General features: G+C 47.6%; 1 protein-coding gene across 1 annotated transcript; it reads right to left on the bottom strand.

Moving 5' to 3' along the window:
* Positions 1-858: 858 nt before the first annotated feature.
* LOC101099044 (patr class I histocompatibility antigen, C alpha chain-like) lies at positions 859-14,178 on the bottom strand. Its single transcript, XM_045057243.1, is given in 10 exon segments — positions 859-5,540; positions 8,936-8,968; positions 9,359-9,406; positions 9,409-9,453; positions 9,568-9,689; positions 9,807-9,824; positions 10,922-11,706; positions 11,839-11,908; positions 12,015-12,082; positions 13,773-14,178. Coding segments are annotated over 8 exon segments (1,143 nt in total). The 5' UTR covers positions 11,851-11,908; positions 12,015-12,082; positions 13,773-14,178; the 3' UTR covers positions 859-5,460.
* Positions 14,179-15,357: the final 1,179 nt, after the last annotated feature.

Below are 15,357 nucleotides of genomic sequence, written 5' to 3'. Positions count from 1 at the left end.
CAGAATTTCTTCTTCTCTGGAAACCTCAGTTTTTGCTCTTAGGGTCTTCAACTGAGTAGAATAGGCCCACTCACATTATCAAGGGTAACCTCAATTTACTTAAAGTCAAATGATTTCAGATATTAACCATATGTGCAAACCCAATACTAACATGTACAAAATGTCTTCACATTACCACTTAGATTAATGTTATTAAAAAACTGGGTGCTATAGCGTAGTCAAGATGACATAAAACTAATCAGCATACATAAGGTATGAAAAGGAGATAATCGTTCAGTGTGTGAGAAAATAATAAAAATTTAATTACTCCCTAAGCTCTAAGTAAGTTGTTTCATTGATTTGTGTTTAGCAAATGTGGGGATAAAAGAAATAGTAAACAAAAATTTATGTCCCTTAAAATTTCAATAAATTACAAAAATCCTTTCATGGGTGGCACTGTGTATACCCATCACATCCATCTGGTTTCACATGTAGAGACATTAACATTGGTTAGTGGGTTCAGGTGGTGACCACCTTATATCCAACCACTATAAAGTCCCCTTATCACTCTTTCAACTAATAGTCAAATATCCACTGATGATCTTTACCTATACTCATTACTTCATTAGGGGCTATAAAAGGATGATTTTTCCCTCATTCATTCTGAATTTGTTAATTGGAATCCTGTTGGAAAGATGATGCTTCCCCATCATTAATTTGGGTCCTCTGAAATAAATTTCTGACCAAAAAAAAAAATAGGATAATGGCTTGAATTCCCTATTTATTTGTTTATTAAAGTGAGTTTGTAAACAAAAACAAAAAAGAAAAAAATATATAAAACAAAACAAAAGAAGAAAAAGGAGTTTGTGCCAAAAGTGATAAAAGATTCATTTACATTTTACTAATTCAAGTGTAAAACACACGGATCATCAGTAACAGCTTAATTTTCACAAAATTAACACACCTCTTTTACAACCCATAAGTCAAGAAATAGAACATTGCCAGCACCACAGAAAGCCTTCTCACACACCCCTCAATCACTGAGCTCTTCTTCCTGCCCCCAAATAACCATTAATCTGAATTTTAGCAACAGATTACTTTTTTCTGTTTAAAACTTTATATAGATGGAATCATACATTGTGTGTTGTGTGCATGACAATATTATTTGTGAGATTCATCTGTGTAATTGTGGGTAGCTGTATTTTGTCCATTTTTGTTACTTGTGTAGCATCTTATTATGTGAACATGAGTCAGTTTATCCACTGTACTGCTAATAAATTTTGGGATTGTTTCCATCTTTTGACTATCACAACCAAAACTGCTTTGAATAATACATCGATGTTTCACATATTTTGTTGTTGTTGTTGTTGTTGTTGTTGTTATATACCTAAAAGTGGAATCCACAAGTATAGGGAAGGTGAATCTTTATCTTTGGAAGATAAGGACAAGCCAATTTTCAAATTGGCTGAACATATTTATTCTTTTCAACAGCAGTGCTCAGCTCTTTCACATCCTTGTCAACAGTTGACATTGACAGATTTTCTCATTTAGAACATTATGGTTGGTGCATAGTGGCTTTTAATTTTGGGGAAATTTTTTTTGACTCAAAGGACACCGAGTCTATATGCTCAATGTGGAAATAAAAGAATGTCACTGGATCATTTCACAAGGTCATGTACTACTTATAGACTTGCTCTTAAGGTCAGTCACTAGACTGGAACTTACAGGCAAACCACAGACTGAAGATTCTAACTAAAGAAGGGAGTAAAAATATTAAAAAAAAAAAAAAAAGAAGGGATTAAAGACTATGCCTTACTTTGTCATGAACTATATTGCAGAGAGAGAGAGTTCTTTTGCTTCAGGTTAAGGAAAGTCAAGGTGAACTATCATGGCCCAGGGTAGTGATAAAGAGCTGATGGAAATGATTAAGGATGCTGCAATACGTAGAGTTACACACTGTCTAAATGCACCAGATAGTGTCAGTTCCCATGGTGAATTTCCTTCACTGAAAAAGCCTGGGGGAAGAAGCAGGCCTCAGAAAAAGGCTTAAGATGGTAATAATAAAACAACAGCCAAAATAATACTATCTAACAATTATATAGTGCTTTGCACATGTTAAGACATTTCACCCTTTTTTTTTAAATTTTTTTTTCAACGTTTTTATTTATTTTTGGGACAGAGAGAGACAGAGCATGAACGGGGGAGGGGCAGAGAGAGAGGGAGACACAGAATCGGAAACAGGCTCCAGGCTCTGAGCCATCAGCCCAGAGCCCGACGCGGGGCTAGAACTCACGGACCGCGAGATCGTGACCTGGCTGAAGTCGGACGCTTAACTGACTGCGCCACCCAGGCTCCCCTCACCCTTTTAATAAATGACTGGTGTCTTTTCCAGTTTTCAAGATGAGCACACAGGTACAGAGAGTTTAATTCACTTATCTAAGGCCACACAAAAAGTAAATGGTGGAGCCTGAATTAGAACCCAGGCAATCTGGCCTCAGGGCTCTGCTCCTGACTCTGTACTATCCATTGAGTCAGGTTTGGGGGTTGGGGGATTCATGCAGAGAGATTCTGGGAAAGGAAGAAAAGGAAAAGGGGACAGGTAATCTTATTATCATCCAACAGACTTAAAAAAAAAAAAGCATGTCTGGACTAATGGGATACATCCTACCCTGTTGCTGAAAATAAAATAATGAAAGCCTGAACATGTCTAGGTTCGGATCTCAAAATCTTCAGCGCACATTGAGCATAATGGCTCGGTAGGGAAGCCCAACTTAGCAGAGATCCAAATGCTGGGGACTGCAAATCATTCTGGGAGTTACCCTTAGTTTTTACACACCTGTGTCAGGTATTTATGATTGCTTTAGCAAAGCACAGATGACACAGAATTATGTCTAGTTTCCCCTGGGTTTTGAGGTTGTAGAGAAGCCAATCAGGTTAGTTAATAATCTACATTTATATTATCCACACCAGTGGGTAGGGACCTTGTATTTGGCCCCAAGCCCAAGGCATTCAGAGGCCAGACCATGAGGTTCCAAACCCTCCTTCTGCTCCACTCTGGAGCCCGTTTACTGATTATGGTAAATCTGGAGTCATTTTACTGATTAAGCTCACTATGGGCTGGTGAGCATGGAGTCTGGAGAAACTGATAACGAGGAAGGAGGAGCAAAGGAAGGCTATCTGAGTGGGTGCTTGGGCAAAGAGAATAGCCCATCTCTACTTCCTCCCAAAGCCCTGGACATCTCCTCTTCCCTACACCTTTCTACCCTTTCTGTCCTCGTCCCCTAGCTCTCTTTCTTCCCTACTTGCCTTGTCCATCAACAAAAATAAATTGCCTTTCCTTGGAGAAGAGTTCACTCTATGAAGTAGGGAGAGCAAGAAGGATTGCCTGGGGCTGGAGCAGCCGGATGACCTTGATGGTTCACCTAGAGTGTCCCAGGATCAAGTGTCCAAGGTAGAATGGGCCAATGATTGCTCCATGGGTAAAGAGAAGCCTCAGGGAAGACACTTACAGAGCCATGTTTGCATTTGAGCATCTCCAGTTTAAGGAGGCAGATGTGAAGCAGAACCCTGCCCTCAGGGTTGCCCTCTCCCTAGGACTTTTTCCAGGCTTTTACTTTCCACCCCCCACCCCACCTCCTTCAGTTTCTTCTGATAGTTCTCATGACTCATATGCACTTTTGTTGGGATTAGATCTTAGGATTCTGGAAAAGCCCATCAAAGTTAGTGGAGGTTTGTGTTTATAGAAGTGGGTGGGGATTTCAGAGTTAGTTCTCCACAGATATTGAGATGTCTGGAGAAGCTGGTGCAAGCAGTTCCTAACCATCTTTCTACTCATTTGGGGATCCCTGACCCTGACTGAAACCCAGGCCGTCTCCCTAACTCTGGTCCCTTATGTCCACCCTGTCCCTCTCCTGGCCTCTCTTTCTGTCCCTCTCATCTGTCCCAGCTGCACAAAGCAATAACAGGCCCCCAGGGATGCCTCTCTGAACAAAGGTGGGGTGCAGAAGAGAGCCCAGGGAGTAGCAGAGCCAGAAGGGGGGAGGGTGGGTTCACAGCCCACTCCCTGTTGGACCCCAAGGTAACTGTTTCCACCCCTGGCACTCACTGCCTGGTGTATTTCCACACCATGTCTGTCCACCTGGCATAAGCAAGCCTGGCTTCCTGCCACTGCCTTCATGGACCACAAACAGTTCCGGCACTTGGACAGGCCACTGTGCTCATCACAGCATGAGCTGTGGGCAACGTGGCTGGAGGACAGGAGACCTAACTATTGAGATCAGAAGGATAAGGGTACAGAAATACTTCTGTAGTGTTAGCGGTGCCAGCAGAGTTTGGACTGTCCAGCAAGGCTTGTGAGTGATGTCGAGATTCTTGTAAGGACAAGCTGGGCTTTCCCAACTTTAGAACAAAGGGTTTTCACCATGTTGTGTCCCGGGAATGCACTGACCACCCTTCCCCCTCCCAGCCTGGGAAATGTGTGTAGCATTTTGCTTCAGCTGTCATATTCAATCTGGTTTGTCACTGATTCTTGGTCCCTGGTCTCAGTCTTATAGATGTTGGTGACCCCAATGGGAGCTTCTCCAGGGGACACTTTTAGCCCCTTAGAATGGTGAGGATTTCATCTCTCTGAAGGAGGACTAACAGTATGGACGATGGCAGGAAGGTTGGCTACTGAGGCCAAGGACGATGGAGGAAAGATAATGGAAAGATCTTTTGCAAAGATCCTGAGGTGCTACTTGACTCGTGTGTGGGCTCACAACTCCACTTGGAGGTCACAAATGAGCTGCTGCTGCCCTAAGATTCTGGGGGGAACCCACCACCTCCATGGTCACCTGTTGGGGAAGGAAAGAGTCCTCTGTTGGCCTCACTCAAGGGAGGGTGGGGACAGGACTGACCCCTGCATCCACCTCTTGTCCCGACAGATAACTGGGCTATGTGAGATTTCAGACATATTTTCTGTGGGTAGCTTGCCTAGAATGACCCCAATTCCATTCATGTCCTTTTTAATGAAAGATCCTGAGGTTTGAATAAGGTCAGAGAAAGGGCCAGTGAGAGAGAAGAAGGGAAAGTCAGTGACCGCAGAGAAACAGAAGGTCCCTTTGGCCTCATAATTGAATATGGGACCAAGTATACACGGGAGACTCTTTGTCCTTCCCCTCTGTCCCCAGCGTTCCCCTCTTAGACCTGTGATCCTTACCCTGACCTTGTGAGCTGGTGCCCACTCTGATGTTGCCCCATCTGGATTAGCTTTCAACACTGTACTCTGACATTCAGCCTAGAGAGTAGTTTGTCTTCTGACTACTGGTTAGGGAGGTAATTTAGGAACTCATGATCCCACTGAGAACAACTGAGAAAGCCTGATGAAACATAGTTTATCTTATTAAAATTTTCAACATGTAGACACAGCGAAGAGGCCCAGCCAACATCTAGGAGAGGACTGTAGCCTGGAGAGGTGAGGTCAGGGAGCCCAGAGCTCCAGATTCACTTTTGCTCTGAGGACATCAGCCAAGACTGAGGAGATAAGCAAGAAATCCATCTGAGCTTTTGGCTGCTTTGTGGTGCTGAGCAGAGAAAGACGTGAAAGCCTGGTGCCCAACAGGAGTGAGACCCTGATAGACTAACCCCCACAGTAAGTGGTGATTCTAAAATGCTGCTTCCTGGGGCGCCTGGGCAGCTCAGTCAGTTGGGCGGCCGACTTCACCTCAGGTCATGATCTCACGGTTCACAAGTTCAAGCTCTGCATCGGGCTCCATGCTGACAGCTCAGAGCCTGGAACCTGCGTCAGATTCTATGTTTCCGTCTCTCTCTGCCCCTCACCTGCTCATGCTCTGTCTCTCTCTCTCTCAAAAATAAATTAAAAAAAATTTTAAATGATGCTTCCTCTACCCAGAAGAGACTCTTAAAAAAATTTTTTTTAATATGAAATTTATTGTCAGATTGGTTTCCGTACAACACCTAGTGCTCATCCCAACAGGTGCCCTCTTCAATGACCATCACCCACTTTCCCCTCCCTCCCAGTCCCCATCAACCCTCAGTTTGTTCTCAGTTTTAAGAGTCCAGAAGAGACTCTTTTTAAAACATTTTTTTAAGTTTATTTATTAATTTTGAGAGAGACAGAGACAGCGTGAGTGGGGTAGGGGCAGAGAGAGCGGGGGAGAGAGAGAGAGAATCCCAGGCAGGCTTCGTGCTGCCAGTGCAGAGCTGACGAGAGGCTTGGACTCATGAAACTGTGAGAACATGACCTGAGCCGAAACCAAGAGTTGCCCGCTTAACCAACTGAGCCACCCAAGTGCCCCAAGAGACTCTTAATGATGCAGAGAGCAAACTGAGGGTTGCTGGAGGAGAGGTTGGTGGGGGATGGGTTACATAGGTGATGGGTATTAAGGAGAGTACTTGGGATGAGCACTGGGTGTTATATACAAGTGATGAATCACTAAAATCCACAATAGTATATGTTAACTAACTAGAATGCAAATAAAATTTTCAAACAAGCCATTTTTTTTTTTCTCAGTTGAGTTGTTAACTAACAGTTCAGACTTTGAGGAACACTACGGCCACACTAGAAGACCAAGGTGGTGTTTTGGTTTTTTGGTTGGCTTGTTGGTTATTTAGTCCTCTGCGAGGGTCACATAAAAACTGATAAATGTTACAGACTCTCTCCCCAGAGTACTTCCATGCAGAGGGAAATAAAAATGTTAACATGACATGTCAGTGCACGCAGAGGCCCCCTGAAGTCTTATAGACCTAGGTGTTCTGTTGTCAGAGACAACGGGTGACGACATCTTGAATAATCATTTCAACACCCCCAATACCTTTCCGTATATTTGTCAGCATAAACTGGATTAGACAAAAGCTGGTCTAATAGTATCAGGGGAATGAGAGGAGAGATGCCATCTATTGGCTTGTTCTTTCGGCCGAACCTGAGTGCCTGCAGGGCACCGGATCAAGCTGCAACCTCAGGTCTGTGCTCTGAGAACAGCAATCAGCCATCCTTTCTCCAGCCCTCGCCCCCAGCACCCGAACTGCCATCCTGTTATTCGACTCTCACATTGAGAGTCTTCTTAGGAGGTAGAAGCCACCTCTCTGCATAGAAAAGGAAAATCTATTTTCCTACCATTCTTCTAGTTAGACAGCACGAGGCTCCACCAGGCAGCTGACCGTGTGCTGGCCCTGACTCAGGAGGTGGTGTCAGCAAGGCTAACACTGTGCAGAAAGCATTTGCACAGGAGCCGTGTGGGCAGTTACTACCTCCTGTTGCCAGGAGCAGCAGCAACGTCAGTCCTGGACTCAGGGCCCAGCGTCCTGCATCAGGGGAGTCGGTGGTGTGACAGGTGATGTCTGTGCAGAGCAGTAGGGGCAGTGGGTTCCTGTGTGGGCTTCAACCTAGGGTGGGATTATGTATTCCATTCCTGGCTCTGTAGCCCCAAGCCTGCACTGTGGCCTTCCCCAACATAATCTCATATTTAGAAAAAAGCTGGATTCCATTGTTCGCTCCAAAAAATTGATCAGGGGAGTAGTTGCAGAGAGCAAGCATTCAGAGGTGTTTGTCACACCGAACCGTGAACCACTCCCTAGTCCTCCCACTCGTCTAGACCCCAGGATATAACAATGACATGTGTCTCACAACATCACGTCTCCTATTGACAAGGTATGTGCTCCCCTCTCTTTACAAGGGAAAAGAAAACGTATTTAAATGTGGTTTTAATGCCCCTCCCCAGGCTGGCTGCTCTGATCGCTGACCTCACTGGCTCCAGATCTGGCTGAGCGCCAGGCTTCTCACAAAATGCACAGGCCTCTCCCCAGACCCACAGACTCAGAGTCCACTTCGCAAGATCAAGGAATCGCTAATTTAACGAGCCCTGCAAGTGAGGCGGATGCATAGCCGTGTGGGAATCCTCATCTCCATTCTTGCTACTGAAAGTGTGATGTAAAGACCAGCAGCAGCGCCTTGTCCTAAACGCAGAATCTCATACTCTACTCCACACTTTGTGAGCCTTAAGACGGTGTTTGGGGGAGTCCTGTGAACTGGGAAGTTTGGGACTCCCTGGTCTAGGTGCCTTTAAGGTGAAGCCAGGACTGTGCAGACTGCTCTGAGTGTGGGGTCTGATCAGATCTTTTGGAACTGGGGGTCCAGGGTTTGGTCCTTTTTCCTTTTTCTTCTATGGCCATCACCCCTTTGGTGACCTCATCTATGCTGAAGGCTCTAAACATCATCTACGTGGTGTCATCTCCAAAATAGGTTTCTCTAGCCCAGACATTTCTCCTAAATTCCATACTCATCCATGCTCATCTGACTGCCAAGTTGATTCTCTCACATTTCTGATAGACATCTCATCTCATGTCTCTTCACTGACTGTCTGTGATGCCTCTCCCCAAATATGCTCCTTCCAGAATTTTCCCCATCTCTGCTGACAGCAACTCCATCTTTCCACTTGCATAGTCCAGAATTTTGGGGTCCTCTCTGGCTCTTCTTTCTCATACTCAAGATCTAATTCATTAGATTGTGCTGTAAGGTCCATTTACAGATTGCTTCCAGAATCCCATCACTTCACACTCTTTCCACTGCTTAGACCCCAGTGGAAGGAGCAGACATCCCCAACCTGGAACACTGAGCTGGTTTCCTGGATTCAGGAACACTGAGCTGGATTCAGATCACTCACTGTAAGTGGTGACAATCTCACCCCACTGCATCCTCAAAACGTCCCACTCAAAGAATTCTCATAACCCAGTCGTGTTCCCTCTGCCCAACCCCTCCCCACTTGAGGTCCTCCAGGATCTTACTTTAGGAGCCATGAGAGACACATCAGAGCCCTGGGTACGGTCACTGCCCGGGTTAATACAAACAGGATGTGGTCAGGAGATGAGACTAAAGGAGGAACTATGGAGTGGGTGAGCTCCCCATGGGATCCTGTCTACACTATCCCAGGGTCTCAGGGATCACCCCCTCCATACGTACTTGCAGACTGAATGTAGCTGCCTCCTTTTCCACCTGTGGGAAGAAAACACCGTGTTTGAGGCCATTTAGGAGGCAGGAACATGAGGTCCTAGACTTAGTTCTGAACCCCAGGGAAACTTCCAGAACTGTGGCTACAGATTGAGGGCAGGATCAGGAAACATGAAGAAAGTACCTGTGTGGGGAATGGACAAACCGCCCTCCTATAGTCTGTCCTCAGCAGGGGCCTTCCTCTCTGTCCTATGACTGCTGTGAATCAGGTCCCCATCACCAGATTCATCAAGGTGAAACGTTTGTCCTTCATTTTCACGTGTTTTACTAAAAAGAAATTGTTAGCATTCTACTCCACACTGGACTAGCACATGTGTGTGGGTGGTACTTCCCATTAAGTGGGATAGGAAAACTCAGAGTATAGCCTCTCCCTACCTGAGTGCTTCTTTCTCCAGATCACAGCTCTAACCGGCACAGTAACCACAGGAGAACCAGACCAGCAACGATGTCCATGATGAGAGGAGGAGGCTCTGGGAGAGAAGGGAGGGACCCTGTACCCCAGGCATAAGCCCCTACCTTGCTGAAGTTCTTCAGAAGGGACATCTCCCCGAGAAGAGGCTCTGTGCCCAGGTTTCCCTCCTTACCCCATCTCAGGTCGACAGGCTCCTGTAGCCCCTCGTGCCGCACATGGCATGTGTATCTCTGCTCCTCTCCAGGGGGCACCACCACAGCCACCAACTTCTGGAAGGTCCAGTCCCCTGCAGGCCTGTGTCCAGAAGCTCTGAGTCCTGGGTCAGGTCCTCCCCATCACGCTGCCAGGGTAGAAGCCCAGGGCCCAGCACCTCAGGATGACATCACTGTCAGAGATGGGGTAGTGGGTTACCTGTGTCTTTGGAGGGTCTGAGGAGAAGGGTCAGAAAATAAAAAAAAAAATTCATGTCTGTCTTGGGCCACTGCAGCAGCATTCATGTGACCATCCTGAGAAAGAACAGTTCAACTGGGGTGGGAGAAGGGAGCAATAACCCAGACACCAGCCTAGGCATAGACATCTTGGATGATCTCTTCTCGTCTGGAAAGTTCTTTAATTAGGACAAGATAGCCTAAGGTAGGAGGCAGATCTGGGGGGGGGGGGGCAGGCGGAGAAAAAGTATTTCTGGTCCCGACCTGAGGCCCAGTGACTCAGAAAAGCTGAAGTCCGAATTCAAACACATTGGTTTTGGGGTAGAGAACAAAACTAAGAAAGTCCCCATGGTTCCTAAAGCAGCTGCCAGAGTCGCTGATCAGTTACTTCAGAGATGGTTTCCCCCTCCATCCCCGAGGGACTGCATTCCTTAATTGCCCAGGGAGAAGCGTGGGCACTCTGGACAGGTTGCTCTTTGGTACCCAGTCTGAACACCAGAGCTGTTTCCTTCCTCTCTCCACCCCTGGAGTGGGGGGCGGGGGGCATTCTGGCATCAGTCCCATTTATCTCTCCTAATAGAGAGACACTGGCCCCAGGCTGAGGGAAGACTGGGGAAGTTCCTTGCCCCCTCATCCCTGCGAGCTGCGGCATCTGCTCTCTGTTCTGCAGGTGCCTACGGAGACCCTCCACCCACTCTCCGTCCAGGTGGCTCCTCCAGCCCTCGGCCACACCGGCCACTTCCCACTTGAGGCGGGTGATCTGCCGGGTGAGGAGCGCAGGTCCTCGTTGAGGGCCTCGTAATCCGCGCCGTTCTTGGAGAATTGACTGTACCCGCGGGGGACCCGCCTGTCCTGCCCCACTTCTCATCCAGAAAGCCCCAGTCCCGGTGAGACCCTGGCCCCGCCCCCGCGAGAAATCCCTGGGTTGTTCTTGATCTGAGCCTGTTCAGCTTAAATTGGAAACAAAACCCGAGCAAGCCCTCTGGGCTCTTTCCCGGTCTAGGGGCTTGTCGGTGGACCTCGGGGTGACCTTCGGACCTGGAAATAAGGGCGGACATTGGGATGGGGGTCGTGACCTGGACTCGGGCCCGCTCACCGGACTCGCTCTGGTTGTAGTAGCCGCGCGTGTTCTGCAGGCTCACTCGGAAAACCTGTGCGTTGTCCTTGTAAATCCGCGTCTGCTCGTCCCAATACTCCCGCCCCTCCTGCTCCATCCACTGCGCCCGCGGCTCCATCCTCTGATTCGGGGCGTCGCTGTCGAACTGCTCGAACTGCGTGTTGTCCACGTAGCCCACGGAGATGAAGCGGGGCTCCCCGAGGCCGGGCCGGGACACCGCGGTGTGGAAATACCGTAGGGAGTGGGAGCCTGCGGGCGCGGAGGGGCTGAGACCCCGCCCGACCCTCCTCCCCGCGCGGGGCCCGGGTCCCAGGGGGAGGCGGCCGGGAGGGGAGGGGGAGGGGGATCTGAGTGGGTGAGAGCGGGGCCTAATCTGGGAGGGACGGGGGAGGACAGGTGGGGGGTGGGCAAGGGGCAGGTGCTGGTCTGGGGTCGGGGCGGCGGACAGTCGCCTTCCCCGGGGTCCCGCATCCCCGCGGGCGGTCCCCGCGCTCCTGCCCCGCAGAGGCCCTTTCCTCCCGACCCCGCAGTCACCCGCCCAGGTCGCGGTAAGGAGTAGGCCTCCCGAGAACAGGAGGAGGACGGGTTGTGGGGTCCATGCAGCAGACCCTCGGGGTCTTGGGAAAAGCTGAACGGAGCCTGTTCCCGAGAATTTTGTATGCGGCAACAGCGGTGGCGCTAATTGTTTCTCTAAAACGGGAAACTCAATGGGAGTGCGCACTGGGCTTCCGTCATCAGTATCCAGGCAGGAGGACGTGACCCCAGGCTGTGAGAAGGAGAAGTAAAACCAGGGGAGTTAAGGACTCCCTAACCCTGGCCTTCCCTGCGCCAGACACCGCCCTCGTGAGGGTACACGAAGAGTCAGGCCCTCCCGGGAGTTCTGAGACTTTGCCCTGACCTCTCTCCGCATGCACGGTGGTCAGGTGACGTTGTCATCCTGTCTTCCTGAGTCCTGGCCCAGGGGCTGTCTGAGGAAAACAGGAAAAGACGCACAGGCTGGGCTCAACTCCTTTTCCTGCACAGTCCTTTCCGGAATATTCGCTGAACTGGATTCTCTTACCTCTTACCCCTTACCTTTCTTCCTCTGGATTATTCTAGAAAACTCACTCCCAGGGAATTCGATACAAGAGAATGAGCTCACCCTGGGGACAGAAAAGGAGGGACAGAGGTTTTCTCTGTAGACATGGAGAAGCTGTACCTGATTCCAGTTTCCTTCTTGTTGATTAACGCTAGTGGTAGCACAATGTTGGTAACCCCTGAACATCAGGAATCTAAACTGTAAATGTGATTTTGGCCCCACCCTACAGAAAAGTGACCATCCAGCACAGCAGTCAGACTCACAAAGCTCTTAAGTTTTCCCAAACAATGTATCAGTGACTCCTGTGTTTTATTCATTTTTGAAAGACAGAGAGAGACAGAGCACAAGCAGGGGTGGGGTGGAGAGAGAGGGGGGACACAGAATCCAAAGCAGGCTCTAGGCTGTCAGCACAGAGCCTGACGCAGGGCTCAAACTCACAAACCGTGAGGTCATGACCTGAGCCAAAGTCAGATGCTCAACCGACTGAGCCACCCAGGGGGCCCTGACTCCTGTGTTTTAACATTACCTTCATTCCATGGCCCCAAGATTATCTGTGTGAATGCTGGACATTTCCTCAGTCCATGGATGCACAACTGTTATGTATATTTCCGCTGGAAGAGTGGGCAAGCTATAATCACCTCCCAGTTGCAAGTGTTCAGTGCAGCCAGATGCCCTTCACCAGTGTTCTCCCATTTCCTGTGTTTGAATTAATACTTAAATTATGTGCATATTGTTGGGGCACTTGGTATTGTTTTCTTTACCCTGAATATCATAAGGAGGCAATGGGTTTTCAGGGAGCCCCCAGAGTATAGTAAATAGTAGATGCAAAGAATGTCTTGCTACATCCTGTAGATAGAGATTTATTAAAAATCTGTATAACAATGTATTTAAATCTGAGAATTCCACTGCTTAGAATTCTTTCCCTCTGCTTCTTTTCCTCACCCTGTGCCTGCAGCCCTTCTCTCTGTCTCTCTCATCCCTCAGGCCCTCTCCTCCCCTTAGTCTCCACCATCCTGTCCCTCCTGGATTGTGGCCCTGGTGCCCTGCATCACCTGCCACCTGGGGCTCTTCTCCCCATAGGGGTGTCTAATGTCCTGCTAATGTGAGTCAGCGGTCTTGCTAATATGAGTCAGGTCACATCATGTGTTCACTGAAAATGTTCCAGTGGCTCCGTCTCACTCTTGAGAAGCCTCTAGAATGTAGGGCACATGAGCACAGGGGCTTTGGGCTATTTTGGTGAAAGCTGTCTCCTGGCATAGAAAGCCATTCCTGGTGTATAGTAGGCTCTAAATTAATTGTTGTTGAATGAATGAATGAAATGTGACTATTAGTATTTAATTGCATCACATAAAAATCATAAAATGAAAAATACATAAGCAAAAATAAGGAAAGTTAAACAATTTTTTTAAGTTTTTATTTTTGAAGGGGAGAGAGAGACAGAGCATGAGTGGGGGGGAGGAGCAGGGAGAGAGGGAGACGCAGAATTCGAAGCAGGCTCCAGGCTCTAAGCTGTCAGCACAGAGAGCCTGATGTGGGGCTCGAACCCACAAACTGTGAGATCATGACCTGAGCTGAAGTTGGACGCCTAACTGACTGAGCCACCCAGGCACCCCAAGGAAAGATTTTATTTCATCCATCTAGTGTGCATGAAGTTTCATAGCTTCATTCCGGGGGCAAGACCTCTATGTACACTTGAGGCTGTGCAGTGGTTTCCTATTGCCGCAGAACAAATTCCCACAACCATAGTGACTTACGACAGCAGCCATCCATGTGTCCCAGTTCTGCAGGTCAGCAGTCCAGTGTGATGCTGAGGGTTCTCTCCGGTGTGTCACAGGCAGTGTTTGCACCTAGCGCTCACCATCCCCTCCAAGCTTGAACAGAGCTGTTGGCAGAATTCCATTTCCTGGAGCTGGAGGACTGCGGTCCTCCTCCTGCAAGGGTCCACTTCCTTGCACAATGTCAGTGGGATGCTGCTGTCAGCTCCTGTGGCCACCAGCACTGCTTGCCTGGTGGTCCCTTCCATGGTCAAGGCCTCCCTTGGGGTGCCTGGGTGGCTCAGTCAGTTAAGTGACAGACTTCAGCTCAGGTCGTGTGATCTTGCTCAGGTTCATGAGTTCAAGCTCTGCATCAGACTCTGTGCTGACAGCTCAGAGCCTGGAGCCTGCTTTAGATGCTGTGTCTCCCTCTGTCTCTGCCCCTCCCTGCTCATGCTCTGTATTCTTTCTCCCAAAAATTAAAAACAAAACAAAACAAAAAAACCTTTTTAAAATAAAATAAAAATTAAAAAAGGCCTCCCTCACCCTGAGTCCTGCTCATTCAGCCAGGCCTTCACTCAGGAAGAACTCCATCCTATTAAGGGCTCACCTGATGAGGTCAGGATTACTCACAATAACCCTCCAGTTTTAATTCAGCTGATATGACCCTTAACTGCGCATGCAAAGTCCATTCACACTAGCACCTGGATTAATGTTTGATCCAACAACTGGGAGAATATGAACAACCTGAGGTTGGTTAGGGCAGCCATCTTGGAATCTGCCCGAGACAGCCTGGTTCTTCCTTTTTCTCTAATTGATCACAGTCAGAGACCAAAGTCCAAATAAATAAATTGTTTGAATGTTAATAGTATGTATTCTGTCCCCTTAGATATAGATATTCTTCTTAAATCTTAAAACTAATGGATGATGTTTAACATCTCATAGTTAATTTAGAGCCAACAGAGAAAGAGAGAGAGAGAGAGAAACCCAGCTGGAAGCTGCCATGTGTTTTATGTTCTGGGACCCAGAGTCACACACCATTACATCAGCCTTTTCTGTCTGAAGTGAATCCTTCAAGGCAGCCCACACCCAAGAGAAGGACATTCAGATCCACCTCTGGAAGGGAGGCTCTCAAAGGATTTAGGTACACGTTAAAACCAAAGTTAAAATTAAATATTGTTTTTTGGATTTGGTAAGTCAAATCCTACTTTCACCCATTATTTTTATTGAATGCTTCAGAATTCTCTTTGGAAGGTAATAATGAGAAGTTTATATAAATTGAACATCCATAATAAATTTAACATGTCTCAGTATGTTTTTCAGTGAGATTTGGTAGAAGAGATTTAGGCATCTACAAATTCTAAAAAGCACTGTTCCTATGTACCATTTTTTTTTTAAAGCAGCTCTGTTGTCATTTCCATTCATTTCTTCTATTTCATCGGTGGTTATTCCTTTGTGTGATTTCCAGCTTAATTTACATTGAGCAACAATGTACTTTTTCGTTCTGTGAATGTACTGAATCTAGGTGAATGTGAGGTTAATGTGCCCCCTCAAATCCTTCACAAGACAGAATTGCCTTGCACAC

This window comes from Felis catus, chromosome B2 (assembly GCF_018350175.1).
Source record: "Felis catus isolate Fca126 chromosome B2, F.catus_Fca126_mat1.0, whole genome shotgun sequence".
Taxonomy (NCBI): Eukaryota; Metazoa; Chordata; class Mammalia; order Carnivora; family Felidae; genus Felis; species Felis catus.
This window is presented reverse-complemented; position numbering and strand designations above follow the sequence as displayed.